The sequence below is a fragment of the Carlito syrichta genome, unplaced genomic scaffold (genome assembly GCF_000164805.1).
Source record: "Carlito syrichta isolate Samal-C Ts95f unplaced genomic scaffold, Tarsius_syrichta-2.0.1 Scaffold307254, whole genome shotgun sequence".
NCBI classification, from domain to species: Eukaryota; Metazoa; Chordata; class Mammalia; order Primates; family Tarsiidae; genus Carlito; species Carlito syrichta.
Genome location: NW_007251350.1, coordinates 146,919 through 169,065, shown reverse-complemented (window position 1 = coordinate 169,065; position 22,147 = coordinate 146,919). Strand labels below are relative to the sequence as shown.

The window sequence follows — 22,147 nt, the reverse complement described above, 5'->3', positions numbered from 1 at the left end:
TTGTAGAGATGAGGTCTCGCTGCCCAGGCAGGTCTCGAACCCGCGGGCTCAGGCAATCCACTCACCTCAGCCTCCCAAAGGCGCGGGACTACAGGCTGAGCCACCGAGCCCAGCTTGTAAAATGATTTTAAATAATATTTTATTTTTGTGTATAGAACTGCATTTGGGGTTAATTTGAATTTTAAAAATCACATAACTAACTTGTTATATGTCTATCATAATGTCTTGATTAAGTAGTGTGGCAGGGGATAGGCATCTGAATTATTAGAATTTCCTAGTTAACTGAAATTTTGTCCATTTACTACGCAGTGAAATTGTGCAGGATAAGGATGCTGACATTAGGGATGGGGATTTGTCTGTCAGGTTGTTTGTCATTGTGTGAAGACACTGAAGTCCCATTCTGCATCATCAGAGAGAAGACATTCTGTCAACCACAGTGCATTAGGTTCAGAGTCAGGTCTTGGGTCACAGCAGTTGTGCTCTCCGAAGGAAGACGTGCAGGGCTATAGAACTAAACCGTGACCCTGTCTGGGACTGGTGTTTCTCAGCTGAGCACTGAGGTTTCTTAGCAGATCGGATGTCTGCTGTGTGGGGTTCCAGTACTGAGTATAACCCCAAAAGTCACTCACTGAGGAATTCTTCCCTTGCTGCCTGTGGTGAGACAGATTTTAGGATGTTGTTAAATGGTAAAGTGTGTATATATGTGATGTGCATGTATGATATGGTTTAGGTAGTCACTTTTTTCTCTTTTGTTAGACATTTAAACTCCTTCAACCTTGTTGACACACAGGGAATTGAGAATAATATCTGAATATTCAGACTGGCCAGTTTTTTTCTCCAGTCTATGATTACTTTTGAGTGTTTGGCTATTTCCTAATCTTGCATGAACTTTCTGGGTTCTGTTACCTTGTACCCTTAGTCAGAATGGTTCCCCAAAGATACGATTGTTAAGGTAGATGATGCTTATTTTCATGCAGATGGAATTTGAACATCTACAAGTACTATAATTTCACTTTTTTTTTCTTTCAAGGAGGAATTCAGGGAACTTCGAGAACAGCCAAGCGACCCTCAGGCGGAACAAGAGCTTATTAATAGTATTGAACAAGTATATTTTTCTGCAGACTCGTTTGATATTGTTAAATTTGAGCTGGAGGTAAAAAAAATTATTAAAACATGTCTGTTTTGTTCAGTGATTGAATTTGTGAGATTTGAATGCTTTTTGGGGCATTTGGATTTTTTTTTTTGGTACGAGAACAGTTCTATTAATACCACATTGTAATTAAATGAACTGTCAGCATTGTTTAAAGATGGCATTATTTTTAAACATGTAGTTTTAAGTGTAACTGTAGCATATTGGTCAGGGAAACATGACTGTATTTTGACTTCATGTGTTAGCACCCGTGTGTTAGGATGCTGTTTTATATCATATATTTAGAAGGCCCTTGGACTTTTAATCATGAGTTGTGTATTTCCATCGTGTTTAGTCATGATAAAACTCTTGTACCCTAATGTTGAAGATGCCGGCACTATAAGTTTTAAGGTGGGAAGCATGGCAGCAGTGAGAGTAGTGAGGTGGATGTGGGAGCCCAGGACTGTGCACTGACGATGTTTGGGCTTCTATGGCTGGAGTCTGGGGAGGAAGGCTGGAGGACAGGAGGCGTGTAGTGGGAGGTGGCACTGCTTGTGTGCTTTCTGTGGCTCAGCAGGCAGACATGTCCAGGTAAATGAAACCAAACGAAATTATTTATCTTTTACTCTTCTTGTTTGGCTTTTTTCTGTAGAAGCTTCCACCTGTTCTCAATTTGCAAGAACTGGAGGAGTACAGAGACAAATTAAAACAACAGCAAGCTGCAGTAAGTAAAAAACAGACCAACCCATTTCTCCCTGATAAAACTACGAGTGAAGCATGGCACAGAGGTGTCGTGTTTGCAGATTTTCGGTTGTAATTAATGTCTACACAAACGTTGCTGTGTATCATGCCTTGGCATGCTCACATTAAATGACATGCTCACATTAAAATTTAATGCCTATGATATTCCTCAGTTTACTTTGATAGATTTGCTTCTAGTATCCCTGTTTCTAGACAAAAGCATCGTATCTAAAAATTAATTTACATTATTTCAAAGGTGTTAGAAGTAGATTATGAGAACGTACAGGACGACTGCGGTTGTTGGATGTGCAGGCGATGCTGGCTTTCTGCGGGCTTGGGCAGGGTGGCCAGTTCATCGTGCTTCCTGAGCAAGCACTCCCCACATGCCTCTGCACCCCGTGCTGTGCCTGTGTGGTGTCTCGGTGCCTCAACTTGCAGGGCCTGGAATTGTGGAATAGGAGCCTTGTGTTCAAGATCAGTGTAATTCTAACTGGCCTTGCACATAGACATCATTCATAGAGTTGACCACAAACACCTGAGCTATATCTCCAAAACACATGTGCTTTCTGCTTTTCAGAGTGGAAGACCAAGTTCCCACTTCTTATGTGGTGTTGAGGGTACAAGCACGTGTTCTGTTTCCCACCCACATAGTGCCTCCTTGTCTTAACAGACTCACCATTTTAAGTCAGATCCTGTACCCCTAAAGTGGTCACCTGTTGTGCATGTTAGTTGCAGCCGATGATGATGCTCATGAACTAGCACTGACAAGACCAGGTGCTGCTCTGAGTGCTTTAGTGCACTAGCTCTCTCGCTAACGTCATAGCCTGGGGAAGCGTGTCTAGTCAGAACATGCCAGTATCTGCTTGAGAAGTTGTTGGGAGACCTATGGGATAGTCTTACAAGCACTTTAGATATAAAATACAGTAGGAAGCATGAGGCTTTTTCTTTTACTTCTGTTTGATTGCATGTTCTTATAGGTCTCTAAAAAAGTAGCAGACTTAATCCTTGAAAAACAGCCTGCTTATGTCAAGGTAGGATAACATTTGTTATTTTTTATAGTGCAATTTTAAAAATGATTGAATGATTTATGCTTGAAATTGTTGAAATATTGTAATTATTCTTTTGTCTGTAATCCTGTAGCTACAAATTGGCTGTTGTGCCCACACCTGTGTGTATGTGTGTGTGTGAGTTTCTCTTTTATTTGGGGGAATTTACCAGACTGAAGAGGTGAAGAGTTTTTAATCTATGATTCTAAAATGGTCTTTTGAGGTTTTCAAACCTCAGAAGAGCCAGTGAAAATTGCTTCCATGAACTTTGCAACACCACATAGGTCAGCAATAATGGCCACTCAATAGCAGAACAACAACCTGGCTTTAAATTATAATATTGGAATTGTCTAACTGAATCTGTGTTTTCCTGAGAAAATCAGAGGCTTCAAAATCTATGGAAATACCTCCCAGTGCAAGCATTCATTGTCAAAGCATCTTTGTAAACAGAAGTCGTATTTGTCATATCCTTTAATTACCTTGTAAAGTTCTTGTGGGTAGAAACAGATATATTATTGGTATTTTGTTTATTTCTGTCTAAAGCAGGCTGGGTCTGGATTTCCTTATAAGCGATATGACCTAAATACTTTGTCATCTATCATTGTGAAAATCAGTTTCAGGTAGTCATTTTAAATAATTTTGTGAACAATATGCCTACAGTTTTCAGGTGCAGGTGTTTTTGTTTCTACTTTGTTTTCCAAGTAGGCTTCTTTTTTGAAACAGATAAGAGTTTTTGTTAGCATACCATATGAATGAGAAAGAAAAATAAAATGCCTTAAACAATAACCTGTAGCTGATCTTTCCACAGGAACTTGAACGAGTTACCTCCTTACAGACAGGTCTTCAGTTAGCTGCTGTCATCTGCACACATGGGAGAAGGTATTGCTTTTGGTGATACTTTGTTCTTTAAGCTGGAAAATATTTCAAGAATGTCTGAAATCTATCATTGACTTTTTTTTTTATTATGGCTGTGGTTTCTAGAATATTCTTTAAGTGAACATACACTGTGATCTGAAGATTGCACTAAGAGTGTGGGAAATATCTCTAAATCTACTTATGTAAAAAAAAGTTAGTGATTTTTGTATTGTTTAAACTAGTGGTTCTTCATCTACAGTATTGTGGTGAAGGACTCGTTTTTTTCTTTTCTTCTTAAAATTTCTACTCTGTTATAGGCTGTTATTATAAAGTGCAATAAAAACAAATTACTAGGAAAAATGGAAATCAAAAAAGCAACCAAGACATATAGCACAGTCTTTTTAAAATTATTGGAGTCACAAAGAATAATTATTCTCTCATTTTTTGCATGTGTTTTTATCAGGGGCTTTAAGAGAAAATATTTCCAGTCTAAATACTGTTTTCAGTGTCTGCACTTTTCTTGTCACTGACCTACAACCAGATTGTGGACTGGTCCTTGTCCACGCCACGTATTTTGAGTAGTGTTGGTTTAGACTGAGCTGTTGAGTACATTTATCAAATAGTCCTCAATTCCTAGTTTTAATAGTAATCTAGGCCACTGTCTCATTAGTCACCCAGTTGTTCTGGGTGGATAATATTCTTACTCTTCTAAGACGATTTAACTATTTATCGTTCACTTTTGCAGACACTTGAATATTGCCAAGGAAGGATTTACTCAAGCTAGCTTAGGCCTTCTTGCAAATCAAAGAAAACGTCAGTTGCTGATTGGACTTCTGAAGTCTCTGAGAACTATAAAAACATTGGTAATATGGGTCACTTTTAAAAAGTTTAAACTAAATTTTGTGGTTGAAACAGATTTTACCTTTGATTTTTGTTTTTTCAGCAAAGAACAGATGTGCGGTTAAGTGAAATGCTGGAGGTAAGTGACAAGGCTTGGAAACGTGGTCCCCATGGCATCACGTAGCAACTTTAGAATGGGCGATGTTCCATGCCAGCTTGGTGTTCTGATGTAACAAGCACTTTTAGACGTGGAAGGGACGTGCTCCAGAGCCTTTTTCTGTTGACATAACATGTCCTTCATTTAAGAAAACACGTTTATTTGGACAGACATTTACTTTGTAGTAATGTTAGACTGCTACTGCAAGTCTTTTGTGTAGTATTTAAATAGCAATCACGTTATCTTTTGCATCTGACATACAGCAGTAATTGAAGGAACATGTGATGTTTTAGTGATATTTGGTATTATGAATTAATCAGTTTTCTTTGTGAGCCATCTGCTTTCTCCTTGAGGTGCTCTTAGCACTATCTGTTCTTCCGTAAGCTCTGCCAAAGCACGGTGTAACTTACGTGTCTCCTCATAATACTCGGGCTCCTCGGAGTAGGCACTTGGTCATGACCTCAGCTTCCCATGGGTGGAAACTGCATCTGTTAGATTTAGATAGGAGCATAGGAACATTTTTCATGGTTTTTGTGTAATTGTATTACTTCTATACTATTACTACTGACTAGGGCTTGAGAAATCCGTATTAAAAATTCATTTGGCAATAAATTACATTTAGGTGGTAGAAATATTCTGAGGTTACTAGTTAATATTTTACTTTTTTCCATATTTATTTCTTTAGAACTGTTTATTATTTCTTGGTGGTAGAACTGTTGATTGTTGATAACAAATAGAATGCATACTGCAACATTTTATAGTAAGCATTATTGAAAGAAGATTTGTTAATAGTTAAAGAAAACTTAATACAGTATAGGCTGTATGCAAAAGCCATGGTTCCAGAGGGCAGTTACTGTGCATTTGGGGGAAGAGATATTTTTAACATTGTTTTTTTTTTGAGTTGGAGTCTCACTCTGTCGCCCAGACTGGAGTGCAGTAGCATGCTCCCGGCTACTGCAGCCTGCTGGGCTCTGGCGATCCTTCCACCTCAGCCTTCCAAGGAGCTGGAACTACAGGCGCGCACTACCATGCCTGGCTAATTTTTGATTTATTGTAAAGACGAGGTCTCACCAAGTTGCTCGGGCGGGTCTCGAACCTGCAGGCTCAGGCAATCCACTTGCCTTCGCCTCCCAAAGTGCTGGGATTACAAGCTGAGCCACCGAGCCCAGCCAAACATGTTTTCTGTGTGTATTTTTTAGGCCTAGAACTAGTCTCTTTATATTTCATTTTCTATCTGTCATTGGTATTCTAATCCAATAAAAATGTTAAGAGGAATTAACTTTCTTTTATTCAGTCACTTTTGACTAGAGCAGGAACAGAGATGTATTTTCATCAGGGGCTTTAAGAGAAAATATTTCCAGTCTAATGAGATCTGTTGTTGTCATCTCAAGGAGGAAGACTACCCAGGAGCTATTCAGTTGTGCCTGGAGTGTCAGAAGGCTGCCAGCACTTTTAAACATTATAGTTGCATAAGGTGAGGCAGTATAAAAGTTTTATGCTGATTTCACTCTCGGTCTTTTGTGCAGGAGTTGTGTGACATACATGTGTTCATAAACAGTGGAAGTTAATATATAAAGTGCTGTGTTCTAGTTTAATATGTTTTTAAGTGGTGCAGGGCAATAAAAATATAAATGATAGTTCTGAAGGTGTGAAAGCTCAGATATTTCTAAATCCTGTCTCCTCTTGTTACCTCATTGAAACTCTTTTCTCATGTTCTTTCCAATCCGATTGACATTATTTTTATGGAGTTGTAGACAAGAATAACTTCATCTGTTTACGGCTCCAGTGCATCCCTTGGGAATTCTTCCTCTTTTGCCCTGCTTTAAACCTTGAGGCCGTTATTGCAGCTTGCTTTTAAGAGCCAGATGGTTCAGATGTTGGGCTCATCATGATAAGAACTCTTTTGGAAAATTTAAGTGTGATTTCAGTTTATGTAATAATTATATCTGTAATATTTAAGTGATTAGTGTGTTACATCTTTTGTTTATTATTAAAGGTGCAGTGCAGAAATGGCGACTGTCTTTTGCTATTAATTCTAACTTTATTCATAGATGTTTGATTTGCTTAGAATAAAAGATTTGCATGGAGTGTGACAGTCCCATGGGGAGGCTGTAACCCTTAGGTGTGGTTTCTGTCACTCCTAAAGCCATCACAAGTGAACATACGATCTGAGTAAAATGCTAGGCTTGCCAAGCAAACCCAGGTTCCAGTTGAACCTATGCTTCCCCTAGGACACAGTCCATCACCTCCACTTATGGAAATTCTGACATCCAGTGAGCATGACTTGCTGTTGCAGATGCTGATTGCCTGTGTCTGAAAAGTAAAAGGGTCATGGCAGAGAAAACATTAGTGCAGATGTGCATCGATTTTTTTTATTTTAATGTTCTCTCATATCAAAGGTCTCTGCTGGGTGTGGGCTAAGGGCTAAATATTTTCTACCTGGAGATGTGATTTAACTATTTCTGGTATTTTTTTTTAGGATCATGCAGATTGAAATAACTATTTTGTATTTGATTAGGAGATAAGTAGGCAGGTAGTACTGATGATATTTTGGTTTTGTTCATTTCGAGAGTTATTAACTGTCATCTTAGAAACTTGATGATGTCATTTACATATACTAGAATGAGTGAATAGAGAATTAGCTTTAGTATGTGAAATGTAGAAATTTCTGACAAGGTATTTTGGGTCCTGAGAAAACATATCTGTTTGAACTGAAGCATCCATTTAATTCATTTTGTAGTGATGAGTCTGTCATAGTGGTAACAGCTTATTAATTGAGTGAAAATAATTCAGGCAGTTACATATTTCCTGAGTGTTTACTATATGCCATGTGCCTTGCTTTGAAATTGGCACTGTAGTGGTTAGCTGTACACAATGCAATAAATATAATCCCAGATTTTATAAAGAACATAATTTATCAAGAAGGACGTGCATTAGGGTAGACACAAGTGGGGTTGGGCTTGAGAGAGGAGAAAGCTGTGCTGGCAGTGGAAGCAGTGGGCTCCAACTCCCTTGGGGGGTCAAAGCTAAGGAGGACCTGAGTGGGAGGAGCGGGAGGCTCTGGTGTGTCGGGAGAGGAGGAATTTGCACCAGGAGTGAGTTGTCACTGCAGGGATGCCAGACAGAACGAAGACTGGAAATACTGTCTGTTGGATTGGCAGCAGCACAGAGCCATAGTCAACCTTGCTGGGGACAGGGTGGTGGAAGCTGGTTGAAGTATAAGTGTAGGGGGAGGAAATTTAATGACAGGGACAGAGTAGAATCAAGAGGGAGAAACCTGAGTATTTGAAAATTGAGGGGAAGGAGTGGGAGGTTGAAAATACGATACAGAACATCATATTTACTAACGCTTTGGACGGGTTGTAATGAGGTGACTTTAAAAAGGTCACCATCTTTTATAGTAGAAAAGCGAGAGTGTGGAATTTGGTGGCAGGATGTTAATGGAGCAGATGACGTGTTGAAACTTTTATATAATTAGAGATTCTGCTTTAGCTAGCTAAAGTGAATATCTTGCACGATGAGAGTTAGCTGTAAACATGTCTTTGAAGAAATTCTTATTGGGCTTTTTAAGAGTTGACATGAAGTGGCTTGTAAGCACATTTTCGTTAATGTGTATAGTGAAAAGTGGAGGGGGTATGGCCGCAGTTCTTAGATGTAGTAAAAAGTTTGAAAAAGATTTAAATTGATAATTGTTTTATTTTAGGTAATATAGTACATAGAGCACACGTGAGTCATGCCTCAAGTAATAAGAAGAGTTGGTCTTACTCTTTGCAGAGGGTAAAAATATATCAGAGAAGCACTCATGTGTTCCAAGGAGTTCATCTTAACAGGATTTCTCCTTGGGCTTCCTGGGAAAGCTGGTAGACAGAGCTGTTCCCGGCCACCGCAGCCTCGAACTGCTGGGCTCCGGCGATCCTTCCGCCTCAGCCTTCCGAGTAGCTGGAATTACAGGCGTGCACTACCACGCCTGGCTGATTTTTTTATTTATTGTAGAGATGAGGTTTCGCCAAGTTGCCCAGGCGGGTCTCGAACTCGCAGGCTCAGGCAATCCACTCACCTCAGCCTCCCAAAGTGGGGGATTACAACCTGAGCCGCCGAACCCGGCTTGCTTTGTCATTTTTATTTCATTTGTAAGAAACTACTTGCGGGAACCGGAGAGCATTCTGTATTATGTACTGAAAAGTTTGCGTATAATCAGAGCTAGTTTGTTGAATCCTGTACTTTAACATAGACAGGTGTGTTTAATTGCCCATAATTGTTAAAACGTCCTTTTATTTTGTTCTCAAAATATGAGCTTGGCAGTTTAGTGAAATTTGTAGATTATATAAGTACTTTACGTCACACAGTGATGGGACGCAGATTTTATCAGCAAATACAGCAGCACTAGGGACTTTCCTTCCCTAGGGCTCTGGTTTTCTTTTTGGCAAGCTGTGTCTGCTTTCCTCTTTATAGACCCAGATTGGGACCAGCAGGAACCCTGCCTTAGTAAGGCCTGAGCACTGAGTGTTGCTGGTGGGCCAGCAGACCTTTCGGCTAGATCTGCTAGAGATGCTCGTCCTTGTTGCCTGGTCTGCTGGACCACGTCACAGGGGCTATGCTCCTGTGGCACGGCCTGCATGCTGTATCTTATATTTTGACCTGCTTTTCTCTGCCTTCTCCCCTCATGCTATGCCGTTCTAAAACAATGTCAGATTATATGAGCAAAAACATTATGAATAAAAAACACAATCAAATAAATTCAAACAAAAGGTACAGGTCTTTCTTTCTGCTCTGGTCACCATTCTCTTCTTTACTCCCTGGAGTATACCAGTTTACAGCTTGTTAATGCTTTTCTTAGTAGCTCTCATTGCAGTTTGAAATACCACACTAAGATATTTTTTTCTGGTGTGTCACTATGTATAGGTGATGTGTGCTGATGCCACATCTGTTTACTCCCAATAACAAAATATCAACGAGAGATTGGAGGTGGGTAGATTTCCTTCACTTCTCTTCCCTTCCTTACCTTCCTGGTTTTGTTAGTGGTACTATTATTTTTACTTGGTGAATTTTATAACACATATTCTTTTTGCAACTAGAATTAAGTCTTTTGTGGTTTTGCAATAGCTTACTTCTAGAAAATTAACCTAATAGAAATCAATAACTGTATTATGATTATATAAATATATTATCTGCAACACCAAGTAGAGTGATTGGATATAGAAGAGGAAATGTAGACCTTTATCTCTAAATGAAAATCAAGGGCCATTAGCATTTATTTAATTTCTGTTGAGCAGTTTTCACTTTTTATGTCTTTCTTTTTTGGTTGCTATGGGGTACCTGGGAGGTAAACTTTTAGATTTTAGAATTATCTTAATTTAGTCCATTACACATTTTTTTCCCTAAGAACAATGAAAAGCATTGCTCAGTTGTTTTCTAGCCTTCTATTTTGTGAGGCAGAAGATGGATGCTGTTGTTTTTCACATTCTATCATAAATGGTGTCTTTTCTTTAGAAAATTTTTGGGATTTTTCTTTTTGTCTTGGCATTCTAAAATTTTACTTGTCACTTGGAAAAGTCATCTGTGTCGCACTCTTCTGGATAGTGGGTCAAATATACCTGAGACGCTGGGTCACATATTATACCAAGCACTTTTGAGGTTTATTTGTACTTTAGAACTTGTTGTAACAGGCTGGGGCCGTGGGATACTGTGCTAGTAAAAAGCAGAGTACACAGCCAGAAGACCATGTTCTGAAGGGCTCACATTCTGAAGGGCTCATCCCATTCCCCTGCAGAGGTGGGAAGCCTAAGACACGAGTGGGAGCAGAAGCCAGGCACTACTGACCGCAGCCGCACCGACTCTACAGTGATTCCCTGTTAGGTTTTAGACATGTTTTCTCACTAAAGAGTTACTATTTAGCTTTTAAAAATGGAATCGATACAGTGATAGTGATGGGAGTAGGATAGCATTTGGAATATTTTGGCTTTTGACCTATGCCAGGTATTGTACTGATCTTTTTCCTCATTTTATTTAGTATTCACAAAATATTCCTCAAAGATGGTGGTGGTGTCTGTTTTTTAGATGAGGAAATTGATGCTTTGTCAAGTAAGTGGCAGAGCCATCATTAAAACTGGGGTCTGCTGCAATGCAGAGCTGGTGCTGTTAACTGCTATGCTGTGCTGTCTGCGAACGGCCTCACTACTGCATGCAGTGGGAGCCAGTGGCTCCGGGCCAGGCTGTGTTATTCTGCTTCATGAACTGAGCTGTGTACCTGTGAGAGTTAATTGTATTTTTTCATAAACCTGTTTTGTCAGTTGTGTTTGTTACTGTATTTATGTTTTAGTAAACTGACTAATGAAAAAGGTTTTTCTTTAAATAGCAGGTTTTATTGTAAACCATTGTGCCTGATTATCATCAATTTTGCTAAAATGCCCAAATTTGAGCAGCCTAAGAAGGAATTAGGAATTTCAGTTAGTTTTTGAAAGTAAGTTGAAAGAGTTGGAAAGACAAAAGATATTGTCAAAAATGAGTTTCTTTTCAAGTTTTTTGTAGATGAAACAACTTATAAAGCTGGGGGCATGTAAGGTAACTGTGTGGTTTGGTGTTTGAGTTCTTTGAATTTGTCTTTTAGTTCCTGCTTCATTTAAGAGAAGTTGAAACTTGAAATTGCAGACAATTTATTTGTGATTTGGCTTATGTGAGACTAAGAAGTTAAAACTCCAATCAAAGAAAGATCTTAAATCAAAAGATGGATGAATGAAGTACATTTTACAATTTTATGTGAAATATTCAGTAAAGATGGAAACATACATATGTATGTGTGAGTGTATATATATGTGTGTACATATATGTTTTCCTGTTTTAACTTTGGTAAATACACACACACACACACACACACACACACACACACACACACACACTCTCTCTCTCTCTCTCTTTCTCTCTTCCTGTTTTAACTTTGGTCAGCTGACCAACTAAAAAGTCTTCTGCTGAACTCCAGTACAGGTTTGGCAAACCCCGCCTTTAAAGAGCCTAGTGATGTTGTAGGTTTTGCATGCCATAGGTCTCTTTTGCAACTCTGCAACTCTGTCCTCGTAGTCCTAAAGCAGGCAAAAAGCGAACACATGGTTGTGGCTGTGTTCTCATGAAACTTTCTTTAGAAATGTGGGCTACTAGTTGGGTTTGGCCTGTGGGCTCTGACCTCTGCTCATAAAGTTTGGAGATGCTTTGAGCACTTAGTGTCTTGATCATGGACTCTGAGCTTTGTGGTAAGTGATTGTATTTTAGGAAGCAAGATTTCTGCACCAAGTTGAACATCATGGAGACCAAGCTCCATTTAGATCTGAAGTGACCTTAGGAGTTCTGCTCTAGTCTGGTCATATCTGGTCTGATGTTTCACATAGATACTTCATGGTTCTTCGGGATCATGGGTTTAGCTTCAGTGTGTCTGAAAATCAGAATTTCTCTGAGGTCTGCAACGGATTCTCTGCTTCTTGTAAGTAGATTGAAAGCTCTGGAATAGGCTCCGAGTAAACAGACTGGAATGTCCTAGGAGGGGTGAGAGATATGCAGTGTAAACATGGAAGTTCGTCTACTTAAGTTCATCTGCAGGTTTTATAACTTTACTGAACCTTGTACAAAGATGTGGTCTTTGGGCAACTGGTGCTCAATGTATAATAGAATCATGAAGCATTAGAGCTGGAAGCAGCCAACCCCTTCAGTCTCTCTCATCTTTATGTAGGCAGCTAATGCCCAGAGATGTTAAGGTACTTGAGTTAAAGCATGTGATTTGTTAAAGTAACAGACCAGGGAAAGAGCATTAAGATACTGATTATCTCTGTACTATTTCTTTTTTTTTGTATGGTCAGATTTGCTCAAAACCTTGATTATATACAGCCTTTCTAGGACTCATTCTTGTGACTGTGTTTCATAGATCAGCTATTTAAAAGAACACTAATAATTAGTTCTTTTGGATATGTTATCTTTAATATTTTCTGTAGTGATGGTAAAAATACTTTGCAGAATTGATTGATTCATTCCATTTAGCTTGCAGATAGCTTTAGAAGCTTTTAGCCTTCCATATTAGAACAAGTAATTTTTTGACCATAATGTAGCTTTTATTTATCAAAATATTTATGAATAGATCCTTTTAACATACTTTGATTAATTGACTGAAATGGCTTGAGTTTATGGTTCTAAATGATGTCTAAGGAAGGGCTTCTTTAAAAACTGTACAGTTAATATCCCTTCCTTTTTTTTTTTTTTTTTTGAGTTGGAGTCTCACTCTGTCGCCCAGACTGGAGTGCAGTGGCCGCTCCTGGCCACCGCAACCTTGACTTGCTGGGCTCCAGCGATCCTTCCTCCTCAGCCTTCCAAGTAGCAGGAATTACAGGCACGCGCCACCACACCTGGCTGATTTTTTGATTTATTGTAGAGATGAAGTCTCGCTGCCCAGGCGGGTCTCGAACCCGCGGGCTCAGGCAATCCACTCACCTCAGTCTCCCAAAGGCGTGGGATTACAGGCTGAGCCACCACTTACTCCTGAGACACTGAAGACTGAGCACTTGTCTTACAGCTTTTCCTTTCCTAACGAATGGCTTTCCATCTACCCCTCTGTCTCTCTCTTGCTTTGGCGTCACTGCTTCAGCTTGCACTGCACAACTCATTGCTGAGTGTGCTGTAGGGCGTTGTCAGGGCTGTTGGGCCTTGGGAGGTAGAACGTGCCCTTTGTCAAGACTCTGGCCCCATTTTTTCTCAACTTCATGCCAGCAACAGTGATTTTTGTTTGTTTTGATTTTTCCTTCCTGAGTTACTGGCATTTTCCTATGCATGGACACCGGGTTGTACACTGTGGCCCTTCCTATCTGCTTTGGCTGCCAGGCATTTGAGAGTCAAATCTGTAATCAGTAGACAGTTGTTAAAAACCATGTATGGCAGTGGTGTCTTGAATTATATCTTTCACGTATTCTTACTGTTTTAAAAGCAATTACATTTTAATTTTTTTGTTAAAATATTTTCTCTGTGATTACATTTATTTTGTAGATATTACAAATCTTTTATAGTAATGACATAAAATAATTTAAATAATGTTAATTCTGTTGCCTTTTTTCCCCAGACCTAGTAAGAATTAAAGGGGAAACAAAATCCAGGTTCAGCACATATTTTAACGTATTATATGAGTGTAACTCAGTAACTTTTTAGGAAGTGAACATAACTGTGTCATTACCACCCAGAAATAGAAACAGGACATTTCTAGAAATGTCTCTCAGGCCTCCTCTGAGCCATTCTCCCAAGGTAAAGCCACTGGCTGGGTCTGTCACCTAAGCTAGATTTGTATGTTTAGGACTTCAAATACATGAAATCATATAGTATATATTCTTTTAACTGACTTCTTTTACCCAATGTTATGTTTTTGAGGTCCACATGATAAATTTTCATTGCTGTAGGATTTCTTTTTTTTTTTTTTTTTTGAGTTGGTGTCTCACTGTCGCCCAGACTGGAGTGCAGTGGCCGCTCCCGGCCACCGCAGCCTCGCCTGCTGGGCTCTGGTGATCCTTCTGCCTCAGCCTTCCAAGTAGCTGGAACTACGGGCGTGGCGCGCGCTACCACACCCGGCTAATTTTTTTGATTTATTGTAGAGATGAGGTGTCGCCTGCCCAGGTGGGTCTCGAACCTGCGAGCTCAGGCAATCCGCTCACCTCAGCCTCCCAAAGGCGCGGGATTACAGGCTGAACCACCGAGCCCGGCTGCTGTAGGATTTCATTGTGTCAGTGAAATCGCTTTGCTTATCCATTTGATTATTCATAGACAGTGTGTTGCTTCAAGTCTCGCCTGTGGCACAGACTGCTGCAGGGATTGTGTGCATTTCTGTTAGAAGAACATTCAGAACTAGAGCTGCTGGGGTGTCAGGTGTGTGCTGAGTTACAGGAGATGCCTCAGGTTTCTGAGGGGAAGGCCATTCAGTTTCCCGCACGCTAGCGTGGAATGGCTGAGTGTTCCATGTGCTCCCCTCCTTGCTACCCTCTGGCAATGCCATTTTTAACCTTTAAAAAATATTTTTAGCCATTCGGGCCATTTGTTCCAGTGATTTTGTATTTTAACTTTGCATTTCCAGAAGAGCAAGTGGGCTTGCATGCCTGTCGCTGTGCCCATGAGCCAGTGCGGCACCCCTTGTCGATGACCTGCTGAACCCCTCTGCCCTCATTTTATTCTGTTCTGGGTCTTGCTTACATCAGCACTGCCATCCTACTGCACTCACTTTCTGTAAGGCCTTTCCCTGCTTTAGTCCTTTAATATTGTTCTTTGAGATCCCCTTGGCTATCCTTACCTCTTTGAATTTCTGCTTATATTTTAGAAACTGCTTGTTAGTTTTCACAAATTAAAAAAATAAAGCTCGCTGTGATTTTGATTAGAATTTTAGTTCTTCTGGGAGGTCATTTTGATGGGAATTATATTGAAGGTTTTAACATATTAACATGGTGTATATCTCCATGTATTTAAGTCTAATTTATCTTAGTATTCTATGTTTTTATTAGATTTGTTGTCAGGTATTTGGTTTTTATTAGTGGTATTCTTAAAAATTTTATCTTCTTTGTTCCTAGTATGTGGAAATTGACTGTAGTTTTGAAGTTTTGCTTTCGATTTAAATTATACTTTTTATCTTTAAAAATTGCTACCACCCTGCTTCCTCGGTATGGTAGACTGCATGCCAGCCTCATAAAAGTTGCTATCAGTTCTCAATTCTTAAGCTCTTAGTTTGTCTGCAGATTCTTTATGATTTTCTACTCGCACAATGCCGCTGTTGTTAGTAGTGGCTCTGTTATTTCTTTTCTTTCAGTTCTTCTCTTTTTATTTCTTTTTCTTGCCTTATCCTATTGTAGAATCAGCAGCATGTCTCTCTGCCCATACTGTTGATCTTTGAATTTGTTAATTACTTATTCAGCTAGTATTATTTAATTAGCATTCCTTTTGTCTCTTTAAAAAATAGACTCATCTAATTCTCTGTTTTTTTTAATAGTGAACTTAACTCAAAGCTACAAGATACTTTGGAACAAATCGAGGTAAGAAGGGTTAGATCATAAGATAAATGGCCTTTTCTTTTTAATAACATAGGTGCAACATTATCTTTTGACTTTTGTGTTATTACTAGTGTTCTAGATCACTATTCTTTATTTGTTGTTTTTCATTTGGAATATCATGGTCAGGTTAGTGTAAATCCACTTGTAAACTCAATAATACTTTTGGAATTATGGCATCTCAAAACAGTATTTGAAAAGATCATCACCTTTAGAAAACTTTCCAAGCTGTTAGTCATGGGTAAGTTCTCATGTAAATTATATAGGGGTCCAGATACCTTCCAAGTACTAATTACTATATTTTGATTACCCACTACTTCTATTTTTTAGTTCAGTGAGGTAATTTACCTGTGAGTAAATTGGCCGATGAAAACCCTCCCCAATTCCTTAACCTCATAATGACATCTTATATAGTTCATCAAAAATGTAGAAACTGAAAGAAAAAGACATGTCATTGTGAGAGGAAGTTTGTTTTTCCTCCTACACATATTCAGAGTTCACCTTTTTCCTCAGCAGTCTTTGCAAAGGAGGATGTTCATTTTAATAAATAAGAATTATTTGGTTTCTTATAGTCTTTTATTGTTTTCTTGGTACTTATACAAATTGAGGTGGGACTTTGATCTTTTGTGAAAGTAGTTTTTGCTTATACATGTAATGATTTGCTAATTGTGAGTATGTCAGTTTAGTTGATAATTACAAAACAACCTCTTTGTATCCCTTAAGTGAATAGCTTCTTGAATATTTTTCATAAGGGCTTTCCATTGAGAGCTCAGTATTTCTTCACTCAATATGTAACATTGTTCTATACTAAAATAAAAAATTATTCAAAAATGAAATCATTGGAATAGAAACCCACAAACAAAATATAGCACATTTAGATATAAAAACTTAAACCTCAGGTGTGTACTTTTAAAGTCAACATAGACTTGTTGAGAATTACTTTTCAGTGATTACAGAAAGATTATGTTATTGTTTTTCAATAGTCCTACAAATTCAGTTTGTATAATTGTAAGAATTTAGCAGGTACTTGAGGAAACATAAAGTTAAGTAAAAGTCAAAATTAAGATTCATTAAGAAATTATTATATTTATTTTGTTTCCTGTGAAGCATCAGACATGGGCTTCAAGGCATAAAAACTCATATACTAATACTTTAATAAACTTAATTATAGTTGCAAATAAATTGCAATTATAATTTATTTGTAATTTTATTTAAATTTGTTTTTGTATTCTAAATTCTGGTGTGATAGTAAGTGTATTAATATTAATTAAAAATTAGAGATTAGTCTTAATATTTTCTTCTCATTGCCTTGAAAACATAATTCCTTGACTATTTTTTGCTTCCTGTTTTAATTACATAGGAACAGTTGGATGTAGCTCTTTCTAAAATCTGCAAGAATTTTGATATTAACCATTATACCAAGGTTCAGCAAGCTTATCGACTTCTTGGAAAAACACAGGTTTGTTTCAAAAAAAGTTTGTGTTTTTCCTTAATCAGGAATCTGTTGACCTTTATAATTAAGTCTGATTATTATTAATATAGTATCCTTAAAATGTTTCATTTGATGAAGTATATTTTTATGCTGAATTAACAGTGGTAACATGGTTGTTCACATTGACACAGAGTGCATATCTTATGAGTAAAACATTACAGAAGTATGTTTTGAGCTCTGTAGTATTTGTCAGATTTAATATTTTCGCAGTTTAATATAGTTTTTCTTTATAGTATAAGAACACTTATTGTGTAGTCTCCCTAGCTCAGATGTTGGTCCTGAAACAGGGCTTCTTAATTGGAGCTCTTTGGGCTCAGGACTCTCTCAAGATGCATGTAGACTTGTGCATTGTGCACATTTTTATGTAAATGGGTACATTACATTTATTAGAATTTTCAAAGGTTCTGTGATCCCCTAAATGTCATAAATTCTCTTATTCTGTAGGATTTTTCATCTTAGCGTTCAAGGGCTTCCTTGGAAAACTTGAAGTGGCAGGGTTTAGAAGTTAGCTGTAACTTTTGTGTATACAGAATGACATGTTATCTGTGCAACATTTAACATTACAGATGTAAATGTTTTCTTCCCTTAAATGATCTCCTCTGTTAGAAGGAAATATAAGAATTTATCAAACCTTTTAAACTTTATTTGCATTTTAAAATATGGAAAAAGAAATTTGGCTGTTTAATGTACTTTATTAATTTTCATGTCTTAAGCTATACCTAAGAAAAGATCCAAGAAGCAAGCATGTGGGATATCTTTTTTTTTTTTGAGTTGGAGTTTCACTCCATCGCCCAGACTGGAGTGCAGTGGCCGCAGCCTCGACCCGCTGGGCTCTGGCGAGCCTTCCACCTCAGCCTTCCGAGTAGCCGGAATTACAGGCGCGTGCTACCATGCCCGGCTGATTTTTGATTTATTGTAGGGATGAGGTCTCTTAAAGTCCTTTCAAAATAGGGTGATAACTTCTCATTTCCCCATAAGACTAAGGCTTGCTCTTCTAAAGTATTTCTTGGCACTGACTGTATGCCTTGCTCGCAGGGCCTCATGTAGGCCTTCATGCACCCTTACCCTCTAGGGAGGGCACAGGCGCACCTTGTGCTGCACACCCTTTGCTTTATTGTGCTTTGCCAATATTGTGATTTTTTAGAAATTGAAGGTTGTGGCAACCCTGTATCAAGCAAATTTGCTGGCACCATCTTCCCAACAGCATGTATTCACTTTGTGTCTCTGTGTCACAGTTTGGTAATTCTCGCAGTATTTCATGCTTTTTTATTATTGTTGTATCTGTGATGTGATCTCTGTCCAGTGATTTTGATGTCACTATTGTAATTGCTTTGGGGCCCCACCAACCGCCTCCAGATAAGATGTGTGTGTTCTGATTGCTGCACTGACTGACAGGCCATTTCTCCTTTTCTCTTCCTCTTCCTGGACCTGCCTATTCTCTGAGACACAATATTGAAGTTAGGCCAATGAGTAACCCTAGTGGCCTCCAAGTGTTCCAGCAAAAAGAAGACTTGCACGTCTCTCACTTGGAATTAAAAGCTAGAAATGATTAAGCTTAGTGAGGAAGGCAGGTCAAAAGCTGAGACAAGCCAAAAGCTAGGCCTCTTGCACCAAACAGCCAAGTTATGATGCAAAGAAAGAGTTCTGGAAGGAAATTAAACGTACTACTGAAGTGAATACCGAATGATAAGGAAGGGATAGAGCCTTATTTCTGATATGGAGAAAGTCTGAGTGGTCACAAAATTCCCTTAAGCCAAAGCCTCATCCCGGACAAGACCCTAACTTTTCAGTCTCCGAAGGTTGAGAGAGCTGAGAAAACTACAGAAGAAAAGTGGGAGCCAGCAGAGGCTGGTTCATGAGGTTGAGGGAAAGAAACTGGCTCCATAACATTACAAGAGCAAGATGAAGCAGCACATGCTGAGGGAGAAGCTGCAGCAGGTTCTCCAGAAGGTCTGGCTAAGGCTGTTGTTGATGGGGGTGGCTACACTCAGCAACAGATTTTCAATATAGACAAAACAGCCTTCTACTGGAAAAAGTGCCATCTAGGAATTTCATAGCTAGAGAGAAATCAGTGCCTAGTGCCTGACTTTAAGGCTTCGAAGGACAGGCTTTTTAGGGGCTAATGCAGCTGGTGACTTTAAGTTGAAGCCAGTGTTCACTTACTATTCTGAAAATCTTAGGCCCCTTAAGAATCATGCTAATTCTACTCTGCCGGTGCACAGTAGATGGAACAACAAGGCCTGATGACAGCACATCTGCATTTACTGAACTTTAGGTCCACCATTGAGACCTATTGCTTGGGAAAAAAAAGATTTATTTCCAAATATTACTGATAATTAACCTGTACCATAGGTCAGTCACCTGTACCTGTTGCCTGGTCACCCAAGAGTGCTGATGGAGATGTTCAAGGAGAGGAATGTAGTTTTCATTCCTGCTAACACAACATCCATTCTGCAGCCTCCATCCCTAGGAGTCACTTTGACTTTCAAGTCTTATTATTTAAGGAATACATTTTGTAAAGGCTTTCGTGATTCTTCACATGGATCTGAGCACAGCAAATTAAAACCTTTTGAAAAAGATTCTACTATTCCAGATGCCACTAAGAATGTTCATGAATCATGAGAGGAGGTCAAAATATCAACATAACAGGGTTTTGGAAGAAGCTGATTCCAGCCCTCCTGAGTGACTTTGAGAGGGTCAGGACTTCAGTGGAGGAAGTCTGAAGGTGTGGTGGAAACAGCAAGGGAGCTGGAATCAGAAGCAGACCCTGAAGATGTGACTGAATTTCTGCCATCTCGTAAAATGTGAATGGATGAGGAACTGCTTGTACTCTTGTGAAAGATGCTGTGAACGTGTTTGAAAAGATTACAAAGTAGTTAGAATATTCCTTAAACCTAGTTGATAAAACAGCAGCGGGGTTTGAGAGGATGGGATCAAATTTTGAGATAAGTTCTACTGTGATAAAATGCTATCAAACAGTGCTGCATGCTACAGAGAGTCATTTGATGCGGCAGACTTAAGAAATTAAGAAATTGCCACAGCCACCCCAGCCTTCAAGAGTCAACAGCCTGCTCAGTTAGCACCGTCAACATCGAAAAGAGACCCTCTACTGGCAAAAGGATTCTGACTCACTAAAGGCTTAGATGGTCATTCACACTTTTTTGCAATATTTTAAAATTAGGGTGTGTACTTTTTAAAAGACAATGTTATTGCACACTTAATAGACTGTAGTGTAAATATAACTTTTATGTACACTTAGAAGCAAAACATTCACTTTATTATGATAGTCACCTTATTACCATGGTCTGGACCCAAACCTGCATTATCTGTGTGGTATACCTGTAAGTGAATATGATGTCAGTGGTCTCAAGTGCCACAAAGAAATGCAACTCAGGGCAAGCAGATACTGTGATAGAAAGTACTGACCTGCATCGATGAGTCAGGACAGGCTCCTGAGAAGGTAGCCGTTGGGAAGCATACTGATGGATGTAAAAGAACAAGTATCTGGTGGCAGAGGGGTCCAGAAGTGGGATCATGCACAGTGTGTTTGAGAAAGAGTAAGATGAATACCAGTTGTAAATACAGCACAGTACAGCAGTGTCCACAATTCGAATTTACCTTGAATGCTGTGGTTATGTGGCGGATTATTTATACATAATCTATACTGCAGTTATAATTCTAAGAATAGTCATGGTCTTTGTGTTGTAATAAGATTGGTAAAGATACTCTCCCTGTGTTTTTCAAATTTGTTGAATGTTTTTATTGTAGTAATGGAAAATTAGGTTGTACTTTTTCTTTCCACAGACAGCGATGGATCAGCTTCATATGCACTTCACTCAAGCCATTCACAATACTGTGTTTCAAGTTGTTCTTGGTTACGTGGAACTGTGTGCAGGAAATACAGATACAAAATTCCAAAAGCTGCAGTATAAAGACCTCTGTACAGTACGTAGCGACTTAATTACTGTCCATATGTCTCTCTTTTAGAGTTTGAATTTGCATTCCCCTTTTCTTTGCACCTGCTTTAAGCTGCTACTAAAATAAAAACAAATGTTTTTCTGCCGTGCTCTTTTTCCCTGCTAGGAGACTGGAGGATGCAGTCACACAAATGGTGGAGGACACTGAGAGACTGGCATGTGGTTGCTTCTGAGTTGGCTCTGCTGTCTCACAGCTTCTTCTACCCCTTCAATTCAGTTTCTGAATTTGCTCCTGGGATTGCACCAGGGGTGCTTCTAAGCAGCCATCCCTGTTGATTTTCTGTGCAGTTTCAGTCCGTCTTTTCTCCCGTATAAATGCTGTCAGTGCCTGAAACCAGTTTTTCCTTTTTCTCTTAAAGAAACATAGGGACCCCAAGGCAGAAGTGGACTGACTTAAAAGTGGTTCTTTGTTAATAGTGAGTCTTGCTGACGAGTTGATGAAGAGTATGAGGAAGAGCAAATGATGAGCTGCTGGGAGAATAGTCATGTCCTTTGCACTTACAGGAAGACTAGGAAGGGCAGGACTGCTGTGGGGAAGCACGAGTTCTGCATGATACCTGCTAAGCACTCGAGTGACTTGTTGAGGACTCAGGTGCATGAAGAACCTCGAGAGATCAGGGCTGAGGTGATGGGTGTCCGAGTTATCAGCATCTGCTTGTATTTAAAACCTTGGCACTGGATGAGAGGAAAGAAGGCATGAGGGCCCCGGGTCTTGTGATGCTCAGTGAGGAGATGGTGGGAGAGACAAAAAGGTGAGAAGGTGCAGCTGACTGGGTGGGAGGAAACCAGGAGATGGTGCTGTCACCAAAGGAGAAAGATGGACGTATTCTGAGAGGGATAGGGTGCCAACCAGGGTCAG

At 39.2% G+C, this 22,147-nt stretch overlaps 1 protein-coding gene across 2 annotated transcripts in view; it reads left to right on the top strand.

The window, feature by feature from the left end:
* Nucleotides 1–22,147, top strand: part of VPS50 (VPS50, EARP/GARPII complex subunit) — a 97,168-nt gene that overhangs the window by 14,607 nt on the left and 60,414 nt on the right. The window contains exons 3-12 of one of the 2 annotated variants that reach the window (XM_008064261.1): nucleotides 1,031–1,153; nucleotides 1,782–1,853; nucleotides 2,848–2,901; nucleotides 3,725–3,795; nucleotides 4,517–4,634; nucleotides 4,715–4,750; nucleotides 6,160–6,242; nucleotides 15,762–15,804; nucleotides 17,180–17,278; nucleotides 21,116–21,256. In XM_008064261.1, the coding sequence (XP_008062452.1) occupies nucleotides 1,031–1,153; nucleotides 1,782–1,853; nucleotides 2,848–2,901; nucleotides 3,725–3,795; nucleotides 4,517–4,634; nucleotides 4,715–4,750; nucleotides 6,160–6,242; nucleotides 15,762–15,804; nucleotides 17,180–17,278; nucleotides 21,116–21,256 (840 nt within the window). The remainder of the gene's footprint in view (nucleotides 1–1,030; nucleotides 1,154–1,781; nucleotides 1,854–2,847; nucleotides 2,902–3,724; nucleotides 3,796–4,516; nucleotides 4,635–4,714; nucleotides 4,751–6,159; nucleotides 6,243–15,761; nucleotides 15,805–17,179; nucleotides 17,279–21,115; nucleotides 21,257–22,147) is intronic. The other variant, XM_008064262.1, reaches the window with a different exon arrangement.